Below are 26,573 nucleotides of genomic sequence, written 5' to 3'. Positions count from 1 at the left end.
GCTATGATTTAAAAAATTCTTTCAGGAGTCGGTTACTGTTGACGACTGCATTGAACACAACCGGTAATATGCACATCACTACAAATAATTGTGTTAAAAATAGATATTTATAAATGGTTTGTAAACATATAATTATTTTAATGAATTATAAATGATTTGACTTGATATTTTTGTTTATATACGTTTACGCGAGATGGCTGTTAGCAGTAGGTAACATAGATGTGTATTCATAGAAGTTCGTCTTCTTAATATTTGTATCTAGTTATCTAATCCCATCTATTATTAAGTGTTGTCCAGGTTAGTAGTGTCTGCTTTTAAATAGGCCTGTAACCATTTACATTGCATGCAAATGTTTTGATCGGTGCCAGATCGGTTACTCTCAGTTTAAAGCATGAAATCGATGTTATTTTTGTCTGGTTAGTTTTGAAAATCTATAAATATTAATTTGAGTGGATTTCAATTTACTAGTTAGCTTAACCAGTGAACAGTGTTGGGTGTAATCCATTACTGTAATTAAATGACCTTTTCCTTGGAAAAAAAGTAAAGTAAGGGATTACTCTTTAATTAGTTACTTAAAATGTAATTGCATTAAATACTGTATATACTAAAGAACAATTCTATGTGAAACAATAGTGAATTTAAAATCGAAATTTAATGTCTATTTTTAAAATGTATGTTTTCTAATTTAACGCTGCCCCTTTAAATTCTTTGGCCAGTTCAAAAATCATTTATTTGATTTTATATGATTTATCTGAAAGAATTAAAAGAACCGTTTCATGTCTATCCTTGTATTGTTCATCTGGTCGAGGTTGATAGAAAAGTAATACATAATAAGTAATGCAATATATTTTCAGACAGAGTAATTAGTACAGTATCTAACTACACTGTATAAGATGTAATTAGTAGTTAGTAATTAGTTACTTTTTTTTAGAGTAACTTACCCAACACTGGACATGAATCATAAAAAGGATACAATGCAGTGTTTTGGCTTGTTGTAAATCAAGTGTGAATGCATTTTTAAAAAGTTCCGTTATTTCCTCATCTGTCAAACTACCGCAGATCTGACACGATGGCCTCTCAGAATATGGATCCCGCGGCAGCCTCTTCAACAGCGGCCCTCAAAGGAAGCGAGACCAGCGGAAGTATGCCCAAAGGATCCGTCTCAAAAAGGTCCGATCCTCAAAGTATTCACTTCAAATGGGCTGTACGCATACATGGAATCAGAAATGTAACCAATCCTATAGGGATCAAATAAGATCCTGCTGGATAAACCGATTTTTCTTCTTCTGTTAGCGGAGTCTTCCATGGAACGCAAAAAAAAAAAGAAAAGGATACGGTAGTAGAGCTGCGTGATATGGACAAAAATATTATCACGATTCTTTTTTTTCATATCGTTCGTTATCGATATTTATCACAATATACATGTCACACCATTAATTGTGGAGGAAATGTATTCCACATGTTTTTTTAGACCTCAAAAGTGAATTTTGTTTGCAAGTAGACTCCATAGGGTAAGCTACCTTTTTAATTTAAGGTTCAAGAAGTGTACTTGGTTTAGGATTTAATCCTACATAAAATGTGTTATCTCTTTTTGATGAAATTTCACTAATTTCGTTGTCATCAGCAGATGTTTGACTCCACTGAAAGACTTTCTGGTGGTGCTCTACACTACAGCTCAGTAGGTGGCGGTATTGCAAACTGGATTACCAGTCGTATGAAGGTAAAATAGTGCCTAAATGATTTGCATGCGCAGAGTAAGATTTGTGAAAGCGTTAATCAAATTGCAAGCGTAAAAATAAATTGCATGCGCACAGAATATTTTGTAAAGGTGTAAATCAAGTTGCAAGCATAAGAAATATTAGCAATACTTTAATGCTTTGCATAAGTGTGATTCATGTGTTGTGAATCTGTAATTGTGTATTAACACCAAATTTACTTTGTGTGTATTCTTCTGACTTCCTTTTTTCCAGTTTTTTGCACTGATTTTGCACCTAAACACGGCCAAAAACATTGCAAACCTGCGATATACAAGCAAAGAAAGGGCGTCATGAACAGCAAAACAAATTGACCACGTAGAATCAGTCTGTATGTGTAAAATAAACTACTGCAAACGGGTAAATGACTCGTGTTTGTGGCGTAAATATTTTCCAGAAATAATCTGATATACACTGTTCCATCTTCCCTTTTGTTGCGCTCACACTTTTGGCACGAAGTTCTCACAGAAAAGTGTTTTGCAAGCACGAGAGGGAAGGCGGGTCTACCTGCTTCTAGTAACCAATCAAATGAGGTTTCATCGAACAGTTTCTCTGACCTGATTGGTTTAATAATGTGACAGACAGCTTGTTCTTCATATGGCTCAGCGTCGTTCCTCTGGGTATCTCTCCTCTCTTAAATGTTAAACTGAAATATTAATACATACACTGTCTTTTATTGCGAGTGTAAAGTTGAGCTGAAACCATTTATTGATGGAAATCTCAATCTGGTGTTCAAGTGTGTGCTTGTTGCTGTTCATTATTTTAATTACTTTCAGTTATCATTGGCGTGATGGATGGATGGATGATATATGGATGGATGGATGGAAGGAACTTGCTGGTATCATTGAACTCATTCTAAAAAACAAAATGATATAAGTAAACTATCTATCTAACTCTGTTCACAGAGTTTCATTTTATATAGCTTGCATTATTAATTTGTTTTCTAGCATGAGTTCTGTGATACCAATTAATTCCATCTATTCGTCAAAATGCCTTGCCAGTGATTAATAAATGTAATTAAATTGTGTATGTATTAATATTTCAGTTTGATATTTAAGAGAGGAAAGAGACCCAGAGGAACGACGGTGAGGCATAGGAAGAAGCTGTTTGTCACGTTATTAAACCAATCAGGTCAGAGTAAACTGGTCAAGGAAAACCTCATTTGATTGGTTACTAGAAGCAGGTAGACCCTCTTTCCCCCTCGTGCTTGCAAAACTCTTTTCATTGAGAAATTCGTGCCAAAAGTGTGAGCGCAACAAGAGGGAAGATGGAACAGTGTATATCAGATTATTTCTGGAAAATATTTATGCCACAAACACGAGTCATTTACAGGTTTGCAGTAGTTTATTTTACACATACAGACTGACTCTACGCTGTCAATCCATTTAGCTGTTCATGACACCCTTTCTTTGCTTGCATATTGCTGATTGCAGGTTTGCAATGTTTTTGGCCGTGTTTAGGTGCAAAAACAGCGCCAAAAGTCAGAAGAATACACACCAAATTTACTTTGTGTTAATACGCAATTACAGATTCACAACACATGAATTACACTTATGTAAAGCATTAAAGTATTGCTGATATTTTTTTTCTTATGCTTGCAACTTGATTTACACCTTTACAAAACGTTCTGTGACCATACAATTTATTTTTACGCTTGCAATTTCATTAATGCTTTTACAAATCTTACTCTGCGCTTGCAAGTCATTTAGGCACTATTTTACCTTCATACAATCGCCATCAAACATCACATCAAGAAGAAATACTTTCTTCCTTGTGTCATATTAGCAGACGTGACAACGCTTTGGATCAAGAAGAAACTTTTAACGAAATAGTACATAAACAAACAGCAGTGGTGTTGATGTCGGAGTTGTTTTAGCGACCAGGGGCCGGATTCACGAAAGTGTTCTTAAGAAAAAAAAGTTCTTAGGATAAATTATACGTTCGTAAGAATGTTCCTAAGCGTAATTCTTGAAAAATTCTTAAGTTCTCAAATGTTTTCTTAAGAATAAAAAGACATTGACATTGTCTGATCAGCCTGCTCATGGAGTTGCCTTGTCTAATAGCCTACAACAAATTCAGTACTTCAACACTGGTAGAGCGTAATGATAAATGTATCTATTAACCTTTTTTAGGGTAATAGGAGGTAGCAAGCACCGTGATATTTTTTCTTTTTTATTGTAAAGTGCATGAGATGTGTTAGTTTAACGACATTAACCATCAAAGGAGAATTTACTTGCTGCTAACCATTTGATAACTTTTAATTTGACATTTAAATCTTAGTTTCTCTTGTGTTTCCACAGAAGAAAGTCATGTGAGTTTTTGGGTGAACTATCCCTTTAAATGGAATCCCAAAAGATTTGACTTGAATTCTACATGAATGAAACTATGCAAGGAAAAAACTGACCCAGAGTACATTAAATACATGATCACTTACAATGAGAATAAACATGGTTTGTCTTTTGTCCAATTAATTATTGGCTGCCGAAAGCATGAAAAGCAAATAAATTTGAGATTGGAAGCTAAACACTGTAACTATGAAGAATATCTTGATGATATTGACCACCATTAATAAATTGTATTAATACATTTTTTTTTTCCAAGGACATTTCTGTTTACTTATCCATGATCAGCAGTTTTGGCTCTGTTTCTCTGGCGCAAGGATTTTTCAGTTTGTTTCAGCACTTTTAACAGTTAACCTGGGCATTTTTCAGAATGACCGCAAATATTGCCATGATTCTATTAGTTTTATGATTTCACTGTTCCTTTTGATAATGCATTCATTTTCCATGCATCTCTTTTCCTCAATAGGCTTCAGCAAGAGCTGATGACGCTAATGGTGAGCTCTTTATATACAGTAGGAATTGTGGTGTTTCTTAAACTTTTTAACTTTAGTCTTGAACTTTAGTGCAACAGTGTTGACTCGCATGCTCTGTGACAACGCAGATGTCAGGAGACAAGGGGATTTCAGCGTTTCCAGAGTCTGACAATCTTTTCAAATGGATTGGTACAATAGATGGAGCTCAGGGAACGGTAAGAGTTGCAACAACAGTTGTTCTTGCTATCATGATTGGTGATCCTTAAATACGTAACATTGAACTAATCCAAGCAAATGGTAAATCCTGCTCAAATGTACTTTTTCTGCACCCCTTTTTTTTTTTTTAAATAAAGGTGTATGAAGGTTTGAGGTACAAACTTTCTTTGGAGTTTCCCAGCGGGTACCCCTATAATGCCCCCCGAGTCAAATTCATCACTCCTTGTTTCCACCCAAATGTTGATGAGAGTGGTTTTATCTGCTTAGACATTTTGAAGGACAAATGGTCTGCTCTGTATGATGTCCGCTCAATACTACTGTCTATTCAGAGTTTATTAGGAGGTAAGCTGTGTTTTTGACTTCTCAAAGGTGTACTACATTTGCACAACAGTGATCTCATGGTGTAAATTTTGTTCCCTTGTCTGGAATGATGGTTATGATTCCTTGTTTTAGAACCCAACAATGATAGTCCACTGAACACTGCAGCTGCTGAACTATGGGATGACCAGGAAGGTTGGTAGTCTTACTTGGTTCTGTGCACATGAACAATTTCTTGAGCCTGCAGCATGTTACTTCATTTTCTTATTTATTTCTTGTTTGGTCTCTTTAAATTGTGCTAAATCTAATGCATTTCAAATTGCTTTCTTTCCAGCCTTCAAAGCCCATTTGCGTACAACCTATAAGAATTGACCATAAACATTAGACTTTTCTGCCTCTTGTTTTATGTCTTTTCTTGTTCATAATGTAAATTTGAATAATGGGTCTGTGTATGTACATTCTTTCTGTGTTGTATTAAACTTGCCTGAATAAAATGCTGATTGAAAATTAAGCTTGCATACCTTTTATTATTGTGTCAAAAAATAATGCCTTGTTTTAAACGTTTGTTCTTTTTTGTATATTTACAATATAGTTTGTTTGTGGTGCATAAGTAGTTTGCTCAGGAAAGAAGATTATATGAAAAATGAAAGTACAGTGGTTTTCAAATCTGCACTAAGCAGTTAGTACAAGAGCTTTAATGCTAGTTGTCAATTAAATCTAAAGTGGAGTCCAACAGTTTGAAACCATAATATGGGGTTGAGAATTTACACACATTATGACACCAAACATGTAAACGTCTGCACTATTTCTGGGATGCTGATCAAATAACGAATATGTGACATTGACAATGTCAATGAAATTAAAGCAGAAGGTGGGCATACCAAATAAGGAAGTAACATTTTCCAGTTCAAACTGTTATGCTAATAATGTAATCATATTGAAACAAAAAGGGATCTCCATTTCAAAGCTTCAAGTTCTTCCAGATCCTAGCTGAGCTGACAGAAGACAGCCTGCTTTGCAGTTTTGGTGATGGTAACAGCCTGCTGTTGTATTTTGAGAAACCACCTCTACTTCCATCTCCTCCAGAGTCTCATCTTCTTGCCTGCCATCTTTGGTAGAACAGCCTTCCACCCAAGCTTCTTGCATTGGTTCCTCTTACCACAGTGGCATGTTAACTCTCTGGAGCATTTCTTCATGCAGAATATCAATCTCTTCCACATGAGTTTTCAGATCCGGGCTTGACGTCTCCTCTACCGATAACCATGGGTTCTGGATCATGGCTGCTCGAGCCTCTACTTCAGAGGTTCCACCTGCACAACCTGTGTTGGCTTGCCGGTCTTTACACTGGGTGAGGGGGAACAGTTCTTGCAATGTGGTGACCTTCCTTAGGTCTTGCTGGAAGTTTTCCAAGCTTGAAAAGAAGAGTACCCAAAGTAATTTGACCTGTTCTTTGTATTCTTGCCCTTGTTCCATTTCTACCAGCAAAGCTAGCAGCCTCTGAAGTCCTGAAACATGAGTAGATCAAGTAAACTCTCTCTACAGTTTGAATGGATCATAATTGAATATGACATACTTCTAGTTTTTGCATTGCAGAAAAATATTTGAGGATGTGTAAGTGTGTAATTTCTGCACCACCAAATGGAATTGCAAAAATCACTTTTCACAAGTTTACTGAACACCTGTTCTCCTTTGGTCTGGCAAATAGAAATTGCACAACTGAGGTTGAGAGATCCAGGGCAAGGTTGTGCTGCAATCTGGCTAATTTACAGTGCATCCGGAAAGTATTCACAGCGCTTCACTTTTTCCACATTTTGTTATGTTACAGCCTTATTCCAAAATGGATTAAATTCATTATTTTCCTTAAAATTCTACAAACAATACCCCATAATGACAACGTGAAAGAAGTTTGTTTGAAATCTTTGCAAATTTAAAAAAAAAAAAAAAAAATCACGTACATAAGTATTCACAGCCTTTGCCATGACACTCAAAATTGAGCTCAGGTGCATCCTGTTTCCACTGATCATCCTTGATACAACTTGATTGGAGTCCACCTGTGGTAAATTCAGTTGATTGGACATGATTTGGAAAGGCACACACCTGTCTATATATGGTCCCACAGTTAACAGTGCATGTCAGAGCACAAACCAAGCCATGAAGTCCAAGGAATTGTCTGTAGACCTCCGAGACAGGAATGTATCGAGGCACAGATCTGGGGAAGGGTACAGAAAAATGTCTGTAGCATTGAAGGTCCCAGTGAGCACAGTGGCCTCCATCATCTGTAAATGGAAGAAGTTTGGAACCACCAGGACTCTTCCTAGAGCTGACTGCCTGGCCAAACTGAGCGATCGGGGGAGAAGGGCCTTAGTCAGGGAGGTGACCAAGAACCCGATGGTCACTCTGACAGAGCTCCAGCATTTCTCTGTGGAGAGAGGAGAACCTACCAGAAGAACAACCATCTCTGCAGCACTCCACCAATCAGGCCTGTATGGTAGAGTGGCCAGACGGAAGCCACTCCTCAGTAAAAGGCACATGACAGCCCATCTGGAGTTTGCCAAAAGGCACCTTAAGGACTCTCAGACCATGAGAAACAAAGATTGAACTCTTTGGCCTGAATGGCAAGCGTCATGTCTGGAGGAAACCAGGCACTGCTCATCACCTGGCCAATACCATCCCTACAGTGAAGCATGGTGGTGGCAGCATCATGCTGTGGGGATGTTTTTCAGTGGCAGGAACTGGGAGACTAGTCAGGATCGAGGGAAAGATGAATGCAGCAATGTAGAGACCTCCTTGATGACAATCTGCTCCAGAGCGCTCTGGACCTCAGACTGGGGCGAAGGTTCATTTTCCAACAGGACAACGACCCTAAGCACACAGCCAAGATAACAAAGGAGTGGCTCTGGGACAACTCTGTGAATGTCCTTTAGTGGCCCAGCCAGAGCCCAGACATGAACCCAATTGAACATCTCTGGAGAGGTCTGAAAATGGCTGTGCACCGACACTCCCCATCCAAGCTGATGGAGCTTGAGAGGTCCTGCAAAGAAGAATGGGAGAAACTGCCCAAAAATAGGTGTGCCAAGCTTGTAGCATCATACTCAAAAAGACTTGGCTGTAATTGGTGCCAAAGGTGCTTCAACAAAGTATTGAGCATAGGCTGTGAATACTTATGTACGTGTGTTTTTATTTTTTTTAATTTGCAAAGATTTCAAACAAACTTCTTTCACGTTGTCATTATGGGGTATTGTTTGTAGAATTTTGAGGAAAATAATGAATTGAATCCATTTTGGAATAAGGCTGTAACAAAATGTGGAAAAAGAGAAGCGCTGTGAATACTTTCCGGATGCACTGTAAATTCAGAGTCCTGATACTGTCATTTGCTTAAAATTCTTTGGTCTTACCTGTGCATATTTTATGAGCTAGTGTCCTGGTTTCCTTCAGCTCTGCTCTAAGGCAGCTCCCGTCTGTGTTGGTCCCCATGGACATTGCCATTTGTTGGAAACAGGATGTCATCTTGCTCAGGGCGGCCTGTGCCCCCTTGCATTCATTCACTTGTTTTTTTTTTTTTTTTTTTTCTGGTTTGGATCTCCACCACGGATTGACGCCAGTGATTTTCATGACCACTTGTGTGATGGCTGGCCTAAACTTAATGGAAGATTTAACAATAGTTGGTTTCTAAATTTCAGAATAGTTATAACTTTGGACAAAATATAATTGTACATAGTCTCCCTGCTCTTTGGATTGTGTTTTTTCTTTTCTTAATCTAATTTTAATGAAATTAACTGAATCAATAATTGCATAACTGAACCTCTCTCTCACTCTCTGAAATAGAATATTCTTTATGATCTACAGTGAGATCAAACAACATAAGATGAGTGAAATGTGAAAATGTCTAACATTAAGTTCCCTTTTTAAGAACAGAATGGACAGTAAATTAGCAGCAATTGCATACCTTTCAGTTACCATTTGTTTTTAAAACCACTCCGAAACAGCTATTGCTTTTCTTATATTACAAAGTTATGGTTATCAATTTAAAACAACAAAGTTCAGCTTTGTACCACTGTCACTTTTTATTTATTGGTTTACCTTTCCTGGATTTGTAACTATTGTGACAATTCAGTTGAATATCTTTTAAAATATACAGTATATAATTAAATATGAAACTGCATGCAAAATAAACCCAAAGAAAAAAGTATTGTATTTGAATTATAAATGTTCAACTAAAGAAAAACCCACTTACTGATAACTGATATGCTCAAAGATATCCTCAGGCATTCATGGCCACCATGAAACTCACAAGCTGTTTTGGCAGTCATGTTTCGTACATCTGTTTGAGACACTTTGTTCAAAACACCTTGTATTTGTACACTCACCTCATGTTCTTTTATCCAAAGTTTTCATAGAAGCCGGTCTTCAGGGAGAACTGGTAAAATTAGGCCCAAACCTTGTAGTCCATGTTCCTAGAATCTCTTGTGCTGTACAACCTCAAATAAAGAGTCCTTCACATTTCAGGACAAACTCATAACTCAGTGCTTTACATCAAGAGATCCGTATTTAATGACTTTCTACGAGTGGTTGTCTGTAAATATGTGCATGCGTGGGTGTGTGTGTAATATTGTGTGTGCTGTGCACAGTGGTTTATGTCAGGTTAATTGTCCTCTGGGAGATTGGTATGGTATTGTGGAGGAACAGACAGGGATGACTCTCTTGTGATTTCTTGGGCTTGTTTGAAAGCTGTGTGGTGCTTGATGCAACACGTACACTCCCGTGGGTCGAGTCTCCTGAGCAACACCAGTAATATTAGCTCATTCCTTAGCAAAACAGCAGAGCTATAATAGGCACTGACAACTCTTCACTCATCTTAATCCAATTAACTCTCAGAATTGTGAGGCATCCCTTGATTTGTCCTTTATATATATATATACAAATAAAATAACACATCAAACATTATGGAATGCCACTTCCAGAAGCAATAGAGAGTTAGCATCTTTTTCTCATTGTCCCTTCTGATTCCAATGATTTCTATATATAGATAGGTTATATAATATAGTACTATATAGGTCGCAGGTCTGTTTTTATTGGGTTACAGACAGAACATAAGAAATAATGCTAAATGTAAATAATAAAATGTGACTAACAATATCAACTTTGCATTGAGTTGCTACTTTTTAAAGGGAGGAGAAAATGTTTCCCATATTTTTCTTGTTGACATAAAACTTACACAACCAATCAAACTCTACAGAATTGTTTTTGTATATTTACCTGTCACTTGGTAATATGGCTAATACAATATTTAGCCCTGTGTTTGTTTACGAATCTTAGGCTGGTAAATCAAACTTTTGATGATTTTCCATTTTAAAAAACTGTAAATCTTCCTGTTCAGCCTATATGCCACGTTAATAATATATATCATAATGTAATCCAGAGCATTGTTAGATCTGGTAGAATCTTTATTGAATATCTAACAGGTGGTTTTACAGTATTTGTCCATTCTCATAGCAATGACAAACACAAATTCGCTTTTTTTTTTTTTTTTACATAGACATTAGAGCTTGGTCATTGGCATGCCTTACAAAGGCAACTACAAGTAGAAACGTCAATGAAAACATTGAGACAATGGTTGAAATTATTCCACAGATATTCATAAGGTAACTAAAAATACTGAACAATTTTATCTAGTATTACTGAACACATCTTGTGGTTTCCACGATAATGGGTAGTGGGAATTTATTCCATGTTATGTGTTATTTATATCACAGTTTTTGAAGACCCATTGGGTGAGCTGGATACAATAAAAACCACAGCAATCTGATGCAGTCCAAAATCAATACCTCCAGCTTGCACTGATAATCAAGTCAAGGATAGTGTTCGCTGCATATGATGTGAGGTGATTTACAAGGAGTTCACTAGTAAATGCTGGTATAATCTGGTGCAGCAGAAGATGGGGTATCTGCTTGCTGATTTGACATTTGGTCTTCATTCTTCACAGGTCTGGTTAGTCCACATTGTCCAGAGATCAACTTGAAAGACCACGGGGTACTATGTGGCGATAGCCTCCATAATCTCATGGCACAGACACTGGCAGAAGCCGTAAAATACACAAAGGACCAGCGTGGAGGGCACCAGGCTGACCAGGATCACTCCCATCGTGAGCTGCTGGATCATCAGCAAGTAGATCCCAAGTGGCAATGAGCTGAAGTAGACCAAGCAGAGTACACCTATCAGAAATCGAGGGACCGAGCGGGACGTCCACGCCCGGCACTTCTGCACAGGCAGGTGGCAAGGTAAAGAGTCCAGGCTAGCCGGCCGATACAAGCGCACCATGTTCAGCATGCTCATTGAATCCGAGGATTGCGACTCCCCAGGGACTTCCATGATGGTGATGACGAGGCAATCGGAGGAGCTATGAGTCTGCTCCCCTCCACTGCCTCCACTTAGGCTGTTGGGTGTCAAAAGGACCTCACCACTCGGCACGGTTCCACCTTTACGCGCTCGGTCCTGGTACGTGAGAATGGCCAAGATGTTGCTGTCATCTTGAAGCAGCCAGATCTCCTCATCAGGGACGTGTGTCTCATGGCGACAGAATGGGCAGCTGATGATGCTGGGAGAAGAGTCCAGCTCGACCATCTTCTTCAGACATTTGGCACAGACACGGTGCAGGCAGCTAAGCACCTTGGGTTTACGGACATGCGTGTCAAAGCGGTTGTAGCATATCTTACATTCCAGTTCTTCAGCTGTGTAAATTACCGGTGCCTGGGAGCCCTCAGTCTCCGAGTCAGACTTCTGGCTCATCCTGAGAGATTTGTGGGCATTGACAGTGAGGAAGGATTGGAAGAGCCTGAGAGCAGGTGCAAATATTCAAATCAGGCAAATTTAAGTATGCTTCAGGAGCTGCACATGAGCACTGTCCTTGCTGGCCCTTGTTTTATACTTTTTCACCAAAAGGACTTGCTTAAAATTTTTTTTCCAAAAGCTTGCAACATATAGCGCTGATCAGACTAGAGGTCCAAGAAATAGGTGTGTCTTTCTTTATACAAATATAGCATGTATGTATTTCACACAAGCATGTCCTAACAGAATGCTTAACATAGTATTTATATCCATAAAATCTATTTATGACAGGCTGAAGAAATAGAGAAATTTAATGCATGCTAAATTTGCATCTCCATTCAAACTCGTGGACGTACTTGGGTCTCTCCTGGTTAGTTTAGAGAAAGACAAAACTGAAGAGGCAAAACAGAAATAAAGGAGGTTCAAAATATTCCATAGCAGAGCCGTCAAGCCGTTGGGCAACACTGGATTATGATCTTCACCAATCAATGCATGTATTGTCCTTGGAGTTCTTAAAGTTCTTTTGTTCCATCCTGAAAACAAAGCAGATAAAAAAAAAAAAAGAGTCAGCTAGTTACAATACAAACTTCATTTATGTTAACATCTTTCAGTAGATCTAGATAATAAGCAAGATGAGGTCACTCATATCTTGACCGCCACTTACCTTTTGCAAGTACAAATCTTCTAATGTCACTGAGCCAGCATAGCTCTGCCCTAAAAACCCTTTGCATTCATCAGGCCCTTGATATGAGGCATGTAAAAGTGTCAACATAGGGGTGGGCTTGCATGAAAGAAAGCATGTGCACTGCCGTCCAACAAAACAGTTAATGAGATGTATGATTTATTGTGGCCCTCAGAGACACATCCCCCAATATTCAAATTAGTGTTCCATTAACATGGGCTTTTCAGTGATGGACACTTAAAGGGATAGTTCAATCTAATGTGAAAATTCTCTCATTATTTACCCTCAGTGATGGACTGGCCATCTGGCACACCGGGCATTTTCCCAGTGGGCCAGTTGAGCATTGGGCTGGTCAATCACCCACTCTTATTTATTAAACGCACCATTTGCTGCTTTGCATGGAAAACACCAAATACCCCAAATGTATGATGAAATGCCACTACCCGATTAAACCGTGCATCATGAGAGCAGAGCGGGACTGGCCCTCCTGCGCAGTGCATCCACAGGCCGCTGCGCGAGAACCGAGCGGGACTGGCCCTCCCGAGGTGCGCATCTACATGTCTCTGCGCGAGACTGGCCTATCCGCGCATTGCATCCACAGGCTGGCATGCGACAGCAGAGCGGGACCGGCCCTCCTGCGCAACGCATCCACTGGTAGTAACTAACTGTAGAAACTATGGTCTTTTGGCAGAAATATTATATACATTTGAAATATATATCACTTTAATTATAAATATATTAAATATTGTATATTAGGTGAATATGTCATTTTTATGGCAGATTTTTTATATTATCTACATGGATATTGTTTTTCATTCCTTTAAATTCCATAGTTTGTTTTTTAGAAACCATAATTACGTCTGGTAATAAGGAGCATGGTTTTATACCTGTGATCACCATGCTCTTACTAATACTATGGATACTATACAAGAACTATGGTAAATGTTCATAAGGGCAAGTATAAAGGAGAATTTAACAAGAGCTTTAAAGCCTGGACCCCTGTGAATTAAGGATAAAGCTGAGTTTTTCCTCTGTAAATATGTTCAGTTCTAATGAACTTTAAAGGAAAAAGTTAATTCAATAATTAAGATCCTGATGAAAGAGAAATATCAGTTAAGAAGTCATAGCCTTACATAGATTACTGTTTACAGATTTTATTGTTGTTAATGTCAGTAAATGCACATCTGCCTCACAATTCGATTATGCAGTATTATTATTGATATCTTCATTTGCAATGAAATAATAATATCACAATATACAACATTATCAACCCCCCAACCCTAACAACCCCGTGTGGGCCGCTTGGGCTGAACAGTCCCAGGGCCGATTTTTGTGTCACAGTCCAGCCCTGTTTACCCTAATGTTGATACAAAACGTATTACTTTCTTACATAGTACATAAAAGGAAGAAATTCTCATTACGCAAAGTGAATGGATGGCTTCAGAAGACTTGGAATAGTCATATCAAGAACTTAGCTTTATGGTGTATTTGTCCTTTTTGAGCTTGACAGCCCAGAATCACAATTCACTTTCATTATTTGGCAAAAAGTCGAGCAAAGATTTTTAAACTCTTTCTTTTTGTGTTCCACTGAGAACTGAAAGTCACAGGGTGAGTAAATGATGACAGAATTTTCATTTTGGGGTCGACAATCCCTCCAAACACGAATATTTGTTCACATCACTGCATATGGCACAAGAGTATTAGCAATTCATTAGCCTAATTACCGTTTACAAATGGCAGCTAAAACGGTGTGTATCCAAGTGGATTAGAGGATATAAAGTAGATTGTCACATGCCGTAGACATGACGAACTGTTAAAGCAACAGCCGATGGAAGGGCTTATAAAGCTGATAATATACTGTATGTAATTAGTTCCTTGATTTCCTTGATCTGACACTGCAAGGCAAACAAGTGATCAAACTGCATGTTAACATAACAAGAGTGCAGCGAAAATGCAAATTAAATTTTCCACAACGAAACATTTTATTGTTTTTTCCCCACCTTCTTTCCGTGTCTCAAAGCGCACGTTGTTTTGAATTTGAAGCTGGTCTATAAATAGAATGCATGCGCTAGAGGATACAGCCCCCCCTGCCCCCTCCAACCACCACCAACCTTGATGACTGAGATAAGGACTGTCACACGCTCATGTCTAACCAGTGCACACAGGCAGAGATGCGCTGAAATTATTGCTCTGACATTGCATGGCAGCTTGTCTCTGGGGTTCCTCTGCTGGGTCACATAAATGGCAGCAGACTTTTAGTTGAATAAAAGCCAGTGGGTCAAACATGACATCTAAGATGAAGGGAGGGAAGAGAAGGTTACAAGAACGCTACCGTCATTCAGAATTAATTTCCCATTAAAACTGCAGTGAATCAATACATGCTAGGGGAACATCTACATTTAGCTGAGTAATCAATAACTTTTCAGTCGAGTATGTTAACTGTGTTTTACTTTGGTCCTGGCTGCAGTTTTCAGTGCCTTGTAAATAAAGGCACTTATTCAGATTAGGAATGTGCTGTTTTTATATGCAATTTGTGAGGGACCAAATTTAGCATCATATTGGCTAGGAATCCAGTACGCGCAGCCTGAAATGGCAAGCATATGCATCTCCCTAAAAGAGTTAATTCTTCCATTTATGGGACACAAAGCACTTGGCAATGGTAAATCTCTCCAAACCTGTCATTTGGAACATGTATGGGGTGTATTTAACCCCAAAATCTAAATAAATACATTAGCCTATGGAAATTGACCCTATTGATGGGACCATTAAAATGTTATGCATTGGCATTGTCCCCCCTAAATTCTCATTGCTGTGATTTTACTGCAATGTGAAAAAGGAATGATATATATTTTTTAAAGGTTAAGTATTTATACATCATGGTAGTATTTGTTGTACTATCCTTAATTCATGCAGAAAATGTAATACGGTAGAATTACCTTAGAATATTGTGTAATACGGAACAAAAAAAAAGGAAACTCAAGTACAATGTCTGGATGCATTAATGAGAATTTCGGAGGAAATGTCATAAAAAGAATGGCACAATGCAAAAATACTTAATGGTCGTTAAAAACATGTAATTTCCTTATTGAAAAAAATATATTATTATTATTTTAATTTTGGGGTGAAATGTGACCTGGACTTGTTTCACCCACAAGCTGTCTGTCATGGAAAATCCTTCAAATTGTGTCCAGCTTTTAAATTAGTGTCTTCAGCATGTCTGAATAATCATGTTTCTAAAATGACTCTTGAATAATAGAAAACATAAAAACCATCAGTTGTTATTTGTCATCGTCTTGCTTTGGTGACCCGTAGTGCCAGTAACTGCAGGAGACGCTTGCGTCGGTGTGTAGGCTGTATTTGTTTGTATGAGCGGCGGAAGTAAAGATGCGAGGGGCGTTAAGAGGATCTGTGTCCTGATGCTGAGGATTACATAAATAATACCAGCTCACCTGCATGCTCCAGTGTCTACTCCAGCCTTTCATGGAGCAAGTAGCCCTTCTCAAATGGTTCTTATTTTAAATGTTATTTTGAACAGATGTTAACCTAATTTTAAAGAACGTTCCGGGTTCAATACAAGTTATGCTCAATCGACAGCATTTCAACTCGTCCCTCCTTTTCTTTAAAACAAAAAGAGTGAAAATCTGGGTTACAGTGAGGCACTTACAATGGAAGTGAATGGGGCCAATCAGTAAAAGCCCCTCTACTTCCACTGTAAATGCCTCACTCTAACCTCAGTTTTTGCTTTTATTTATTTATTATAGTCAAATATAGTATTTATGGTAATCAACATTATGCCACAAATGCTGTCGATTCATTATTATCCCTAAAGTACACAACTGCTTCATTTGAAATTGATGTAAGTTTAAATAGGGTATAAAACAACATTGATAATGAAACTTTGAAATTAGAGCCTGTTCTTCTGGATTACAATCAACCTGGTCTCATAGAATGAACATTACTCTATATACATTTTTGCAAACTGACTTCTACGTGTCGCTTTCTATGTTTCGTTGCAGTTTGCTGGTGAAATGAACTCTAGAGGTGCTACAACAACTGTGTGGTTTACTCATTGTCTCACAAATCACGAGTACAATTGCTGATTTTGATACGTTATACAAAAACGTATTTTTCACTCTATTACTTTAACACTTGTTTTACAGACCCACCTACATATACACACTTTTTCCTGTCTTAGTTTGCTTGGTAGCTCACCTGTTAGAGCACTGGATTTGAGCTCGACAGCCACAGTTTGAGTCCAGCCAAAGAGTCATGAAAGTAAAAGTTACATAGAAGCGACTCAAAATGACGTGGTTGCTTCAGTTAATGTTTTTTTTTTTTTATTTCGAATTTGCATTTTAAAACACTATTGGTTAGGGTTAGGGTAAAGTTTTAGGTTAGGGGGGTATGTTTTATCTCCATCTAAAATTCACCTTACAAACCTTGTCTGATTACAACCTCATTGCCCTCGGTTTTGGCCGAGGTGTGAATGACTTTCTTTCTTCAGCAGAACACATGTGAAGAAAAATAGAAAAATATCTCAGCTCAGTAGGTCCTTAAAATGCAAGTGGATGGTGATCAGACTTGTGAAGCTCCAAAAAGATCAGATAGTCAGCATAAACATCATCCACACGACTCCAGCGGTTAAATTAATGTCTGCTAAAGTAACACGATCACTTTTGGTGCAAAAAAGATCAATATTTCAGTACTTTTTAACTATAATCCATTGCTTCCGGTAAGCAGCAGTTTGCGAGAGTGACGTAATCGCGTTGGCATGTTCACATGAGAACTGACGCACATGCATCACACATGGAAGAGTAGCGCTGTTTAAAAGTGAGGAGGAATGCAGTACAGAAGCTTCGTTGGTTTTTGTTTAAATCTGTATTTGTATCTGTTTGTTTACTCGCAATGATGCGCTCATGTGCTTATCCTGGATGTCTCAACCGAGAGAAAAACATGAGATTACGTCCGTATCATGACAACGCAAATAAGTCACATGAGAGACCGTGTGAACTCCACACTCTTGTGCAGCTTACAAGAAGCAATGATTCATAGTTAAAAAGTACTTCAATATTGATTTTTTTTCACACCAAAAGTGATCATATCGCTTTAGAGGACATTCGTTTAACCGTTGGAGTCATATGGATGACGTTTATGCTGACTGTCTGTTCTTTTTGGAGCTTCACAAGTTTGATCACCAACCACTTGCATTTTAAGGATCTACTGAGCTGAGATATTTTTCTATTTGTCTTCAAATGTGTTCTGGTGATGAAAGTCATACACACCTGGTTTATCATGAGGGTGAGTAAATAATGAGAGAATTAGCATTTTTTGGAGTGAACTATCTCTTTAAGGATCACTGATTGTTCGGTAAAGTCAAACTGGTGTTTCTAGGTCGACAACCTGAATATTTGATTAATGTTAAGTTGCAATGACCTTTAGATAACTAATCACCCTCATGCCCAACGAAACTCATGCTGTCTTTAAGTTCTCCTACTAATGTGTCTAGAAGTAATAATAACGACATGATAAGTGTTCAAGTGATTTTGATTGTTATGGAATGGACAAATTTCTTTCTCTCTTTGTCATTTCCTATGCCTTTTAGTGCTACTGCAACAAATTAGATGTGAATGTGAATTATATGTGTAACCGATGCTTCATGTATTGTTATATATTTGTAGTTTAACTCTCATCAAATAAAATCTTGTACCAACTTATCAAGGCCTTTAGGTTAATTACAAAATTACAGGCAGATGTGTCAAAGGTACCAGAATTAAGCCAGATCTGAAAATGAGTATGCAGATGAGGACTACTGTTCTCCTGAAACACCAGCGCCCACTTTTAAGGTTCAAGCTTTTGCAAATATGATTGATTTCTGTGCAAAACTAATCAGATTGGCTGCACAACACAGTTAAATAAAACTCCTATCCTGCAGTTTAATTTCTGCTCAGATTGACAGGAACTCATAAGACCCAACGGAACCATCCGGACATCAGCACTAAGTGTACTTTTGGCTTGACAACTGAATGGAAAGATTTCAGCCTGTCCAGCAATACAAAGTGAGTAATGAAGATAAAGTGCTATAGTTGGATAAATGAGGATTAGATTTCAGATCTATCCAGCAAAGAGTTTATGAAACACATGAACAAAGACTTGTTTTATCTGTCTATCAACAGACAACTGTTCAAAAGTGCGTTTACATGCTCCGATTATTCTAAATTAGCCGACAACGCGTGTGGTAATGTAAACACAATAAACAGCATTCCTTTATCGATGTGAGGTCATAAATGGCGTAAGTATAAACAGATCGACACGGGTACATTTTTGCCCATTACACCGATTTCACGTGGCATGTAAACACCTTAATCATTGCATGCCTCTTCACGGTTTGACGTCAAAACCAGAGAATAATGTGATTATTTCAAATGTCAAACACGGAATTCTTGCCTTGTCAGATCTCAATCCGGATGGCGGAGGACGAATCTCAGTTGCTTCCACGTCTGAGACCGTCAATCCGCGCATCTTATCACGTGGCTTGTTGAGCGCATTACCGCGGAGACCTAGCGCATGTGGAGGCTTCACGCTATTCTCCGCTGCATCCACGCACAACTCACCACGCGCCTCACCGAGAGCGAGGAGGTTAACCCAATGTGACTCTACCCACCCTAGCAACCGGGCCAATTGGTTGCTTAGGAGACCTGACTGGATTCACTCAGCACACCCTAGATTCGAACTTCTCCAGGTGTGTTGTCAACGTCTTTACTTGCTGAGCTACTCAGGCCCCCTAAATCAATGCATTTGTAAAGGGAAACGTATTAGTGTGGATGTGGCCTTACTTTAACTTTAATAGACAGCATATTAAAGCTGTCTATCTTTTACTTTAAAATGTTGCCTATGTAGGCAGCTCACAAGGTTTCGGAACATAGCCTTGGTTTTTTTGTCTCTTCTGTCTCTTCTTCTCTCCTGCAGTAAAAAAAGTACTTGTTTTTGTAGTTGTTCCTGATTAGGTGTGACAGCTCAGTGGTGTTTTCACATGCGAGGAAGACATTCTGTTCCACTCAAGTGCTGGTATACAACAGTCAAACTGACACAGGTGACCAGTGGCCTAATTTAGAGTCACCCTTAGTTCAGGAAGAAGAAGGGGGACATCAAGAAAGATATTTTGTAATGTTGGCCACTACCTGAAAGATCTATCTGTGCATATTAACTGAGTCCTAGATGCAAAAGCCTGCTCTCAAGTATTGGGTTTTGCCAAGACATACCATTGTGCAGTCGGGAACACTGCCTAGGCAGAAAACTATCTCCATAAATAAGCCGCTCTTAACGTCATCAGGTTGAGGTGCAAAAGACCTCTTGAAATCTTTACAAATAACACACTTTCACACACATCAAAGCTTCTGGAATAGGAGTCTTTAGACAATTCTATTGCTCTTCAATATGTAACATAATTGTAATAATAATGTGTTTGAGTCGTATTCACTTACACTGAGTCTGCAAATGGCAGATTCTATTCATAATGGGGTCGGAGAGGCTTTTTTAGTGAGGTAATTACAATTCATCCTCCACATAAGACATTATGTAACGTATTGACACTCTCTCTCTTCCTAGTTCTCTCATTGACTGTATTGACAGTTCATTAGTGTAGATATCAGTAATGCTTAATACAATAAGCCTTCATTCAAACAATTTCAATTCCTGTCAACTGATTTTGAATTCTCAAAGAAATAGCAATATACTTATTTCTGTTTTAACTATTTTTGGTAATGTGAGTTGAGGCCTGAGTAAAAATTCATTTTTCATTTAGGAGATTTTCAGGTTCTAATCGATAATACGGACGACACACTGAAAAACAAAATTTGTTGGTTTTACGTAATTCAATTATGGACATCGGTTCCACAAAATGAAAATGAGTTTCCTTAATATGAAATGAAAATGTAGGCTCTGCTTAAATGTTCTGTGTTGCATAAACCAAAAGGAATTAAGTTAACCTCACTTTAATTAGATCTGTCCAAATTACTCCACTCAACTTAATAGCTTGCTGCTAGCTAGCAACAATACACAATAGCATATTATAGATATCTTTTAGTTCCATATGACAATGATGGTGCTGTTGAGGGTCTACTGATCCTCAATCAATCTGTATGCTGATGACCTTTCAGTATTTGCTTCATGACAAAAACAATATTTGGGGGGGGGGGGGGGGGTTGTACTTGCTTGTTTTTTTGTTTGTTTGGCATGCCCAATTCCCACTATTTAGTAGGTCCTTGTGGTGGCGCGGTTACTCACCTCAATCCGGGTGGCAGAGGACAAGTCTCAGCTGCCTCCACTTCTGAGACAGTCAATCCACGCAGCTTATCACGTAGCTCACTGTGCATGACACCGCGGAGACTCACAGCACGGGAGGCTCATGCTACTCTCCACGATCCACGCACAACTTACCACGTGCCCCATTGAGAGCGAGAACCCCTAATCGCAACCACGAGGATGTTACCCCATGTGACAATACCCTCCCCAGCAACCGGGCCAATTTGGTTGCTAAGGAGACCTGGCTGGAGTCACTCAGCACGCCCTGGATTCAATCTCACGACTCTAGGGGTGATAGTCAGCGTCGGTACTCGCTGAGCTACCCAGGAACCTGTCCTTGCTTTGTTTGATTATTAGGGGGCTTACCACTCTCCATCCCACCTGGAATCTACGCCCCTGCCCACCATGACAGTAACTTATCCAAACCCAACATTACAGAACATTAAACAATAACAAGTCTCCTACTTCTTTCATTTTGAGTAGAAATACATTAAGATAACACATAATTTCAAAATGTACTCTCCCAGTCTCATGCAAATCATGCTGGGAAATGTAAATCCCCTGTCCCGTTACAGAAATACTTTGATGGAACAAATCTTTTTCACATAGTCCCAACACAACTGGATTAAGTAAACAGTTGGATTGTACACAATGAAATTAAGTTGAAACCAAATGCTAAAGAATTGTGTTGGATTAACTCAATTTAATTAAGTAAACTGAGAAAACAGTAAAAAATGATGTTGAGTGAACACTATCCGTTAAAAGTCCGAATCAATTTGATCATTTCATAGTAATGTAATCATATCACTTTTTATGACTGTGTTGAATTTTACTTGGACTTTACACAGTAAAATTATGTTCTCATCTCAAACATAAATGTATTAGGTTGATTTTAAGTGTACTGGATTAGTATATTCAATAGAGCTGCTTTCCATTTTTTTCCATGCTTAAGAGGAGTTTAATGCTTTGCATTATAGGCAATATTTGCAATGCGGTTGTGATTAAATCAACCGACTAAAAAAAAAAAAAAAAGAAAAGAAGGCTGATGAAAATGACTATTAATTATATGAGCTGTAGGCTTTATTATAAACAATACAATTAGATACTATTTCCTCTTAACGCTATATCGCTAATCTAATTTTTTTTAATCAATTTGTTTTTTTCGTTTTTTTTTTTTATTATTGTTATTATTTTTAATGCCGTTCGCTGGTTTAGATCCAACAGGTATTCTTTTTTTTTTTTTTTTTTCTCGGATTTGTCCACATTTAACCACAGAAGAACAACAAATGCAGCGTACTGAAATTGTAAAACGAGTGTTTTTTTGCGATTAAAATAGTAGACTAGTAGCTAATCGCGCATACACAAAACAACGATATGTAGAAGCAAATCGTACGTTTTGTTATTGAAGTTTTTGCAGCGTGCCGCTAAAAGTCCCGTCGCCTTTTCTAACTTATCCGTAGCTTTTTTAAGTTTAAATTTAAATTATGGCTGGCGTAAATTATTCAAACACATTTGGCACACGTTTGCCTAAGGAAAAGTCGCGTTTGACGGCATCGTGCATCGAACGAAATGCATGCAAACGTGGGGTTATATTGAATTTATATTTATATTTTTCATTATTTATATGTATTATTATAAAGATTTATATTACCCACAGTTAGCGCTTATAAGCCGCGGTTATATGCAATGACACTCACCCTCAGGTCTTAATTGCGGGTCGAAAACGGGCATAGCCTTTCTCCCGAAGGTCCGATATGACACTTGTCTATTCCCGCTACATTTTCCCTTCCCGTCGCTTTGTGTTTTTCTGTGGTGAGTCACAGTCAATCTTGAGGTCCCATCTGTCCGACCACAACTGCTACATCCCCCTCATTGCGGTAATGATACAGCATCAGAAGCTGCACTGATTTCTCCTCCGTGGTTGCTGTGGCAACAGGAGCCAGCGCGAGCTCCGACTTCACGGTCAGAGTGATGGAGAGGCCGGTGTCCGGTGAACTAACTGGCACGTTTGACTCTGACTTGAGCATTGTACTTGGCTGGCTTTATTTGTTTATTTGCCTGCTACTCATGTTTTTGTATTTGCGCAATGTGATGAAAGTGGGCAGGCATGTTAAAATGCAGTTTTGTTTTTATTGTGATGCCTCTCACAAAAAGGAAGCCTACTGTGGCACACACAGATAGTAATAAATACTATATGGTATTTTAATAGAGACCATGGCACTGAATGCAACATATCCAAAAGTATGTAGTCACAGTAAATGTCCAAACAACATAGTAATACTATGGTACAATATCCAACACATGGCAATACCAATTTTTTCCCCCCTTTAATTATTGACAGTAGATTAGTGAAAATACCATATACAATATAGCCAAGTAAGTGGAGGCTGTAAAAATAATAGAAGCAGTTTAATAAAAAATAAATAAACATTTGTGGCTCAAGACTTGAGCATTATCAAGGTTTCTTGATGAAAAGTTCTTACAAAAGTTGTCCGATACAACATGGATGTAACCAAATAAGATTGGGGAGACCAAACACTCTATAGTTTGCTTTAGGAACGCTGTAAAAAATAACAAGTTGAGTAAACTTAAAGAAAGGCAACCAGCTGCAAAGCATTTGTGGCTTTACTCAACTTCAGGCAAATTAGTTTTACCAACTTAATTCAAGTTGGATCATAAGTTCCATGAACTCAATACAATAAGTTCAGTGAACTCAAAAATATCAATGATCACTAAGTTCAATAACTTGTCTCTTTATGTATAGCTGTCCATAATGGTAATACTCTTAAAAATAAAGTAATATAAAATATTTCTAAGCAGATCTATATTTCAACATGAGATCATGTATCAACCCCACCAACAGACCAAACAGCTGGTCTAACTTAAATCGGCACGCTTCAAACACACTTAAATAAAATCAAGAGCAGGGGATTGTGCGTAGTGTCTTCAGCCACAATGCTTCTTCATTGGGCATGCTCAGTAGCAGATGCAACAATGTGAAGTTCATAGAGCTCAGCCTTTACAAGATTCCCCCAGATTTTGACCCGTTAATTTTTAAGTCCTTTCCATGACCTTAACAAATGGATAACATCATTAAAGATATGAGTCGATATCAAAGATTTAAATTCCCACATATTTCCTGATTTTCTGTGGTAGAGCCTGGCTTTATAGACTTACAACTGTAAAATTTAAACTTCCATTTCACAGAGGTGCACAAAGTTTCAAACAGGGGCTGTTGGAGGGTCAGTGATCAAACTGAGCATGCTCAAAAGCCTGTATGTTCTACCTTCACCACCAAACTTGATATTGCATGTGCTCACTATTTAAAAATGTATGTTGCTCTGACGTAAATGGCATAAAAGTTGATTTAATTGATTGTTTTATGTAAACTCAATTTTTTCCGACATTAGATAGTTCAATCAACTTTTAAAATTGAGCTTATCTGACAAAGTTGGATTTTTTTTTTTACAGTGAAGTAGAGGAGAAGCCATGCTTTCATATAGAGAATTGTGTTCTCTACATATAGGGAAAAAAATAAATAATAAAAAAATACATGTACTATATCTGTATGTGGTATTTATAATCAGAATAAAATTTGGATGATGTGGGAATACACAAGGGAATGGTGTACACAATGGAGTGGAAATAATTGGTGATAATGACAGCAATAAATGGTAATTCTTAGCAACAGTTGTAATAAATCATAGTGGCATATCAGTAGATAAACGAGGCACAGTTTAGTTCTCTTGGAAAAAGAGTAAATAATATAAGTGAAAATGTGGTCTGAATGCATTGCACATGTCAAATTAGAAATTACAAGCTAATATCAAGAAAACCAAAATATGTGTGTTGTAAAATAATAATAATAATAATAATAATAATAATAATAATAATAATAATCTTTTTGACTGCCAACATCAATATTTTTCGGAATATATCAAGGAAAGTGTACATTTTAGGTGCTGTGACTAGTCATTGTTGTGTTAAACTTTCTTTTCTTTATGGCAGTTCACTCAAATAGTAGGCCTACTGGTGTGAAAAATGAATAACAAAATTAATTTAAAAAAAATCCAGAAATATTATAAATATTCCATGCTGTCTCTCAATTGATATGAGATCATAAAATATGCAAGCATATTAATTATGCAATAATTATACATGATTGTTTAAAGTAATTTTAGATGAAGTGAAGGATCTCTGTTCACTGATGCAATGTCAACTACCCATTTTAATTACTATGTCACTCCAGCAGATGGCGCCATTGTTGTTGCCAAGAAACACGTAGACACTCGTGTACAATTGAGGATCGACAGGTGTAAACGGCATGAATCATAAAAACAAACAGACTGCTCGCATCATTTACACCTGTTATTCTAAAAATATCCTCGGTGCATTTTGATCTTTAGGGTGGGCAAGTGGTTGCCTCTGCATTGAACCAGGAGGGGGTGTCTGACACCCCCTTTCTTTAAATAAAAAATATTTTTTATTTAAAGCGAGAGTAATCTCAAAGACATGGGCTTAATGTCTTCAGAAGCAATAGAATAAGTGTGGGTGAGAAACAGATCCAAATTTAAGTCATATTTTCCCTAAATCTCCACTTTCACTTTCACTTTTACATATGAAAGTCACACGTGGTGCCTGTTTAGTTTCACTTTCACATCTGAAAGTTAAAGTGGAGATTTAGAGTAAAAAAAGGACTTAAATATTGTTCTGTTCCTCGCCCACATCTATACAATCGCTTCTGCATGGATTTAAACACTTGAGTCATATGGATTACTTCTATGTTTCTTTTATGTGATTTTTGGAGCTACAAAGGTCTTCAGACCTTTGGACCTTCAGAGCTGAAATATTCTTCTAAAAATCTTCATTTGTGTTCAGCAGAAGATTCTGGGTCAGCATGAGGGTGAGTGAATGATGAGGGAATTTTCATTTTGAGTGAACTATCTCTTTAAGAGCTTTTTTATCCGCTAAACATCAACATATACATTATCAACATAAACTTCTCAAAGACATCTGCTGAATTGAACTGACATCCGAGAGAAAACGTTTTGTAGACGTATTGAGCAAACAACCTTAAAAATACGTTTCCCAGATGTTAGACACATACATCAAATCAACGTCTGATGTAGGTGCCATCAGGGATGTTTATAAAGCCAAACCCATATATTGTGGTGGGCAGGGCTGTAGCAAGGTAATATGGACCCCCTGACTGTATATTGCTCTGGGCCCCTTTGCTATTAAAAAATACAGTTTAAAATTTGTTGTGGGGCCCCTGGACCTTTGGAGCCCCTATACACCTTTCTCCCCACTAGATATGGCCCTGGTGGTGGGTTATGAGTTAGTAGGCTATCTGTTTATAAGAACAGTATAATTTAGACCACCTCAACAGCATGCTCAAATAACAACAACAATAATAAATCAATAATTAGATATTAAAAATAAACAAAACATCCCGACAGCTCCTGATAGACCTTTCTTTTATAATAACCACACGTCTCTGCCGATGTGGGAACACTACAGGCACTTTTCACACAACTGTCTGACTGAATAATTGTATAAATGTTTGATCAATCGTTAGTTTCGGTCGCAGAGGTTTGTGAGGGAGTTTCTTTTCAATCAGGAAGCTGTCGCGGGTCTCTTTAAGCATCTCTCGCATTATCAA

The 26,573-nt window shown here is 37.9% G+C and overlaps 2 protein-coding genes and 1 pseudogene across 2 annotated transcripts; 1 reads left to right on the top strand and 2 right to left on the bottom strand.

The window, feature by feature from the left end:
- On the top strand, nucleotides 1–5,614 carry LOC127448885 (ubiquitin-conjugating enzyme E2 C-like). The gene is made up of 7 exons (XM_051711792.1): nucleotides 1–63; nucleotides 1,060–1,170; nucleotides 4,563–4,590; nucleotides 4,698–4,784; nucleotides 4,923–5,127; nucleotides 5,239–5,298; nucleotides 5,438–5,614. Exons 2-7 carry the CDS (start codon nucleotides 1,070–1,072, stop codon nucleotides 5,473–5,475), a joined length of 519 nt encoding a protein of 172 aa, XP_051567752.1. The 5' UTR covers nucleotides 1–63; nucleotides 1,060–1,069; the 3' UTR covers nucleotides 5,476–5,614.
- Nucleotides 5,615–6,072: 458 nt separating this feature from the next.
- Nucleotides 6,073–8,715, bottom strand: LOC127448819 (regulator of G-protein signaling 9-binding protein-like; annotated as a pseudogene).
- Nucleotides 8,716–10,544: 1,829 nt separating this feature from the next.
- On the bottom strand, nucleotides 10,545–22,772 carry LOC127449193 (E3 ubiquitin-protein ligase RNF182-like). Its single transcript, XM_051712447.1, has 2 exons — nucleotides 22,609–22,772; nucleotides 10,545–12,461 (listed from the first exon to the last, which is right to left on the bottom strand). Exon 2 carries the CDS (start codon nucleotides 11,887–11,889, stop codon nucleotides 11,137–11,139), a length of 753 nt encoding a protein of 250 aa, XP_051568407.1. The 5' UTR covers nucleotides 11,890–12,461; nucleotides 22,609–22,772; the 3' UTR covers nucleotides 10,545–11,136.
- Nucleotides 22,773–26,573: the final 3,801 nt, after the last annotated feature.

This window comes from Myxocyprinus asiaticus, chromosome 12 (assembly GCF_019703515.2).
Source record: "Myxocyprinus asiaticus isolate MX2 ecotype Aquarium Trade chromosome 12, UBuf_Myxa_2, whole genome shotgun sequence".
NCBI lineage: Eukaryota > Metazoa > Chordata > Actinopteri > Cypriniformes > Catostomidae > Myxocyprinus > Myxocyprinus asiaticus.
The sequence above is the reverse complement of the archived record's forward strand: the minus strand, read 5'-3'. Positions and strand labels throughout refer to the sequence as shown.

Bases quoted from the DNA above. Each gene is read 5' to 3' on its own strand.
- LOC127448885 (XM_051711792.1), top strand. From the start codon at position 1,070: ATGGCCTCTCAGAATATGGATCCCGCGGCAGCCTCTTCAACAGCGGCC. The intron at 5,128-5,238 runs GTAAGCTGTGTT...TCCTTGTTTTAG, and splicing joins TATTCAGAGTTTATTAGGAG to AACCCAACAATGATAGTCCA. The intron at 5,299-5,437 runs GTTGGTAGTCTT...CTTTCTTTCCAG, and splicing joins ACTATGGGATGACCAGGAAG to CCTTCAAAGCCCATTTGCGT.
- LOC127449193 (XM_051712447.1), bottom strand. From the start codon at position 11,889: ATGAGCCAGAAGTCTGACTCGGAGACTGAGGGCTCCCAGGCACCGGTA.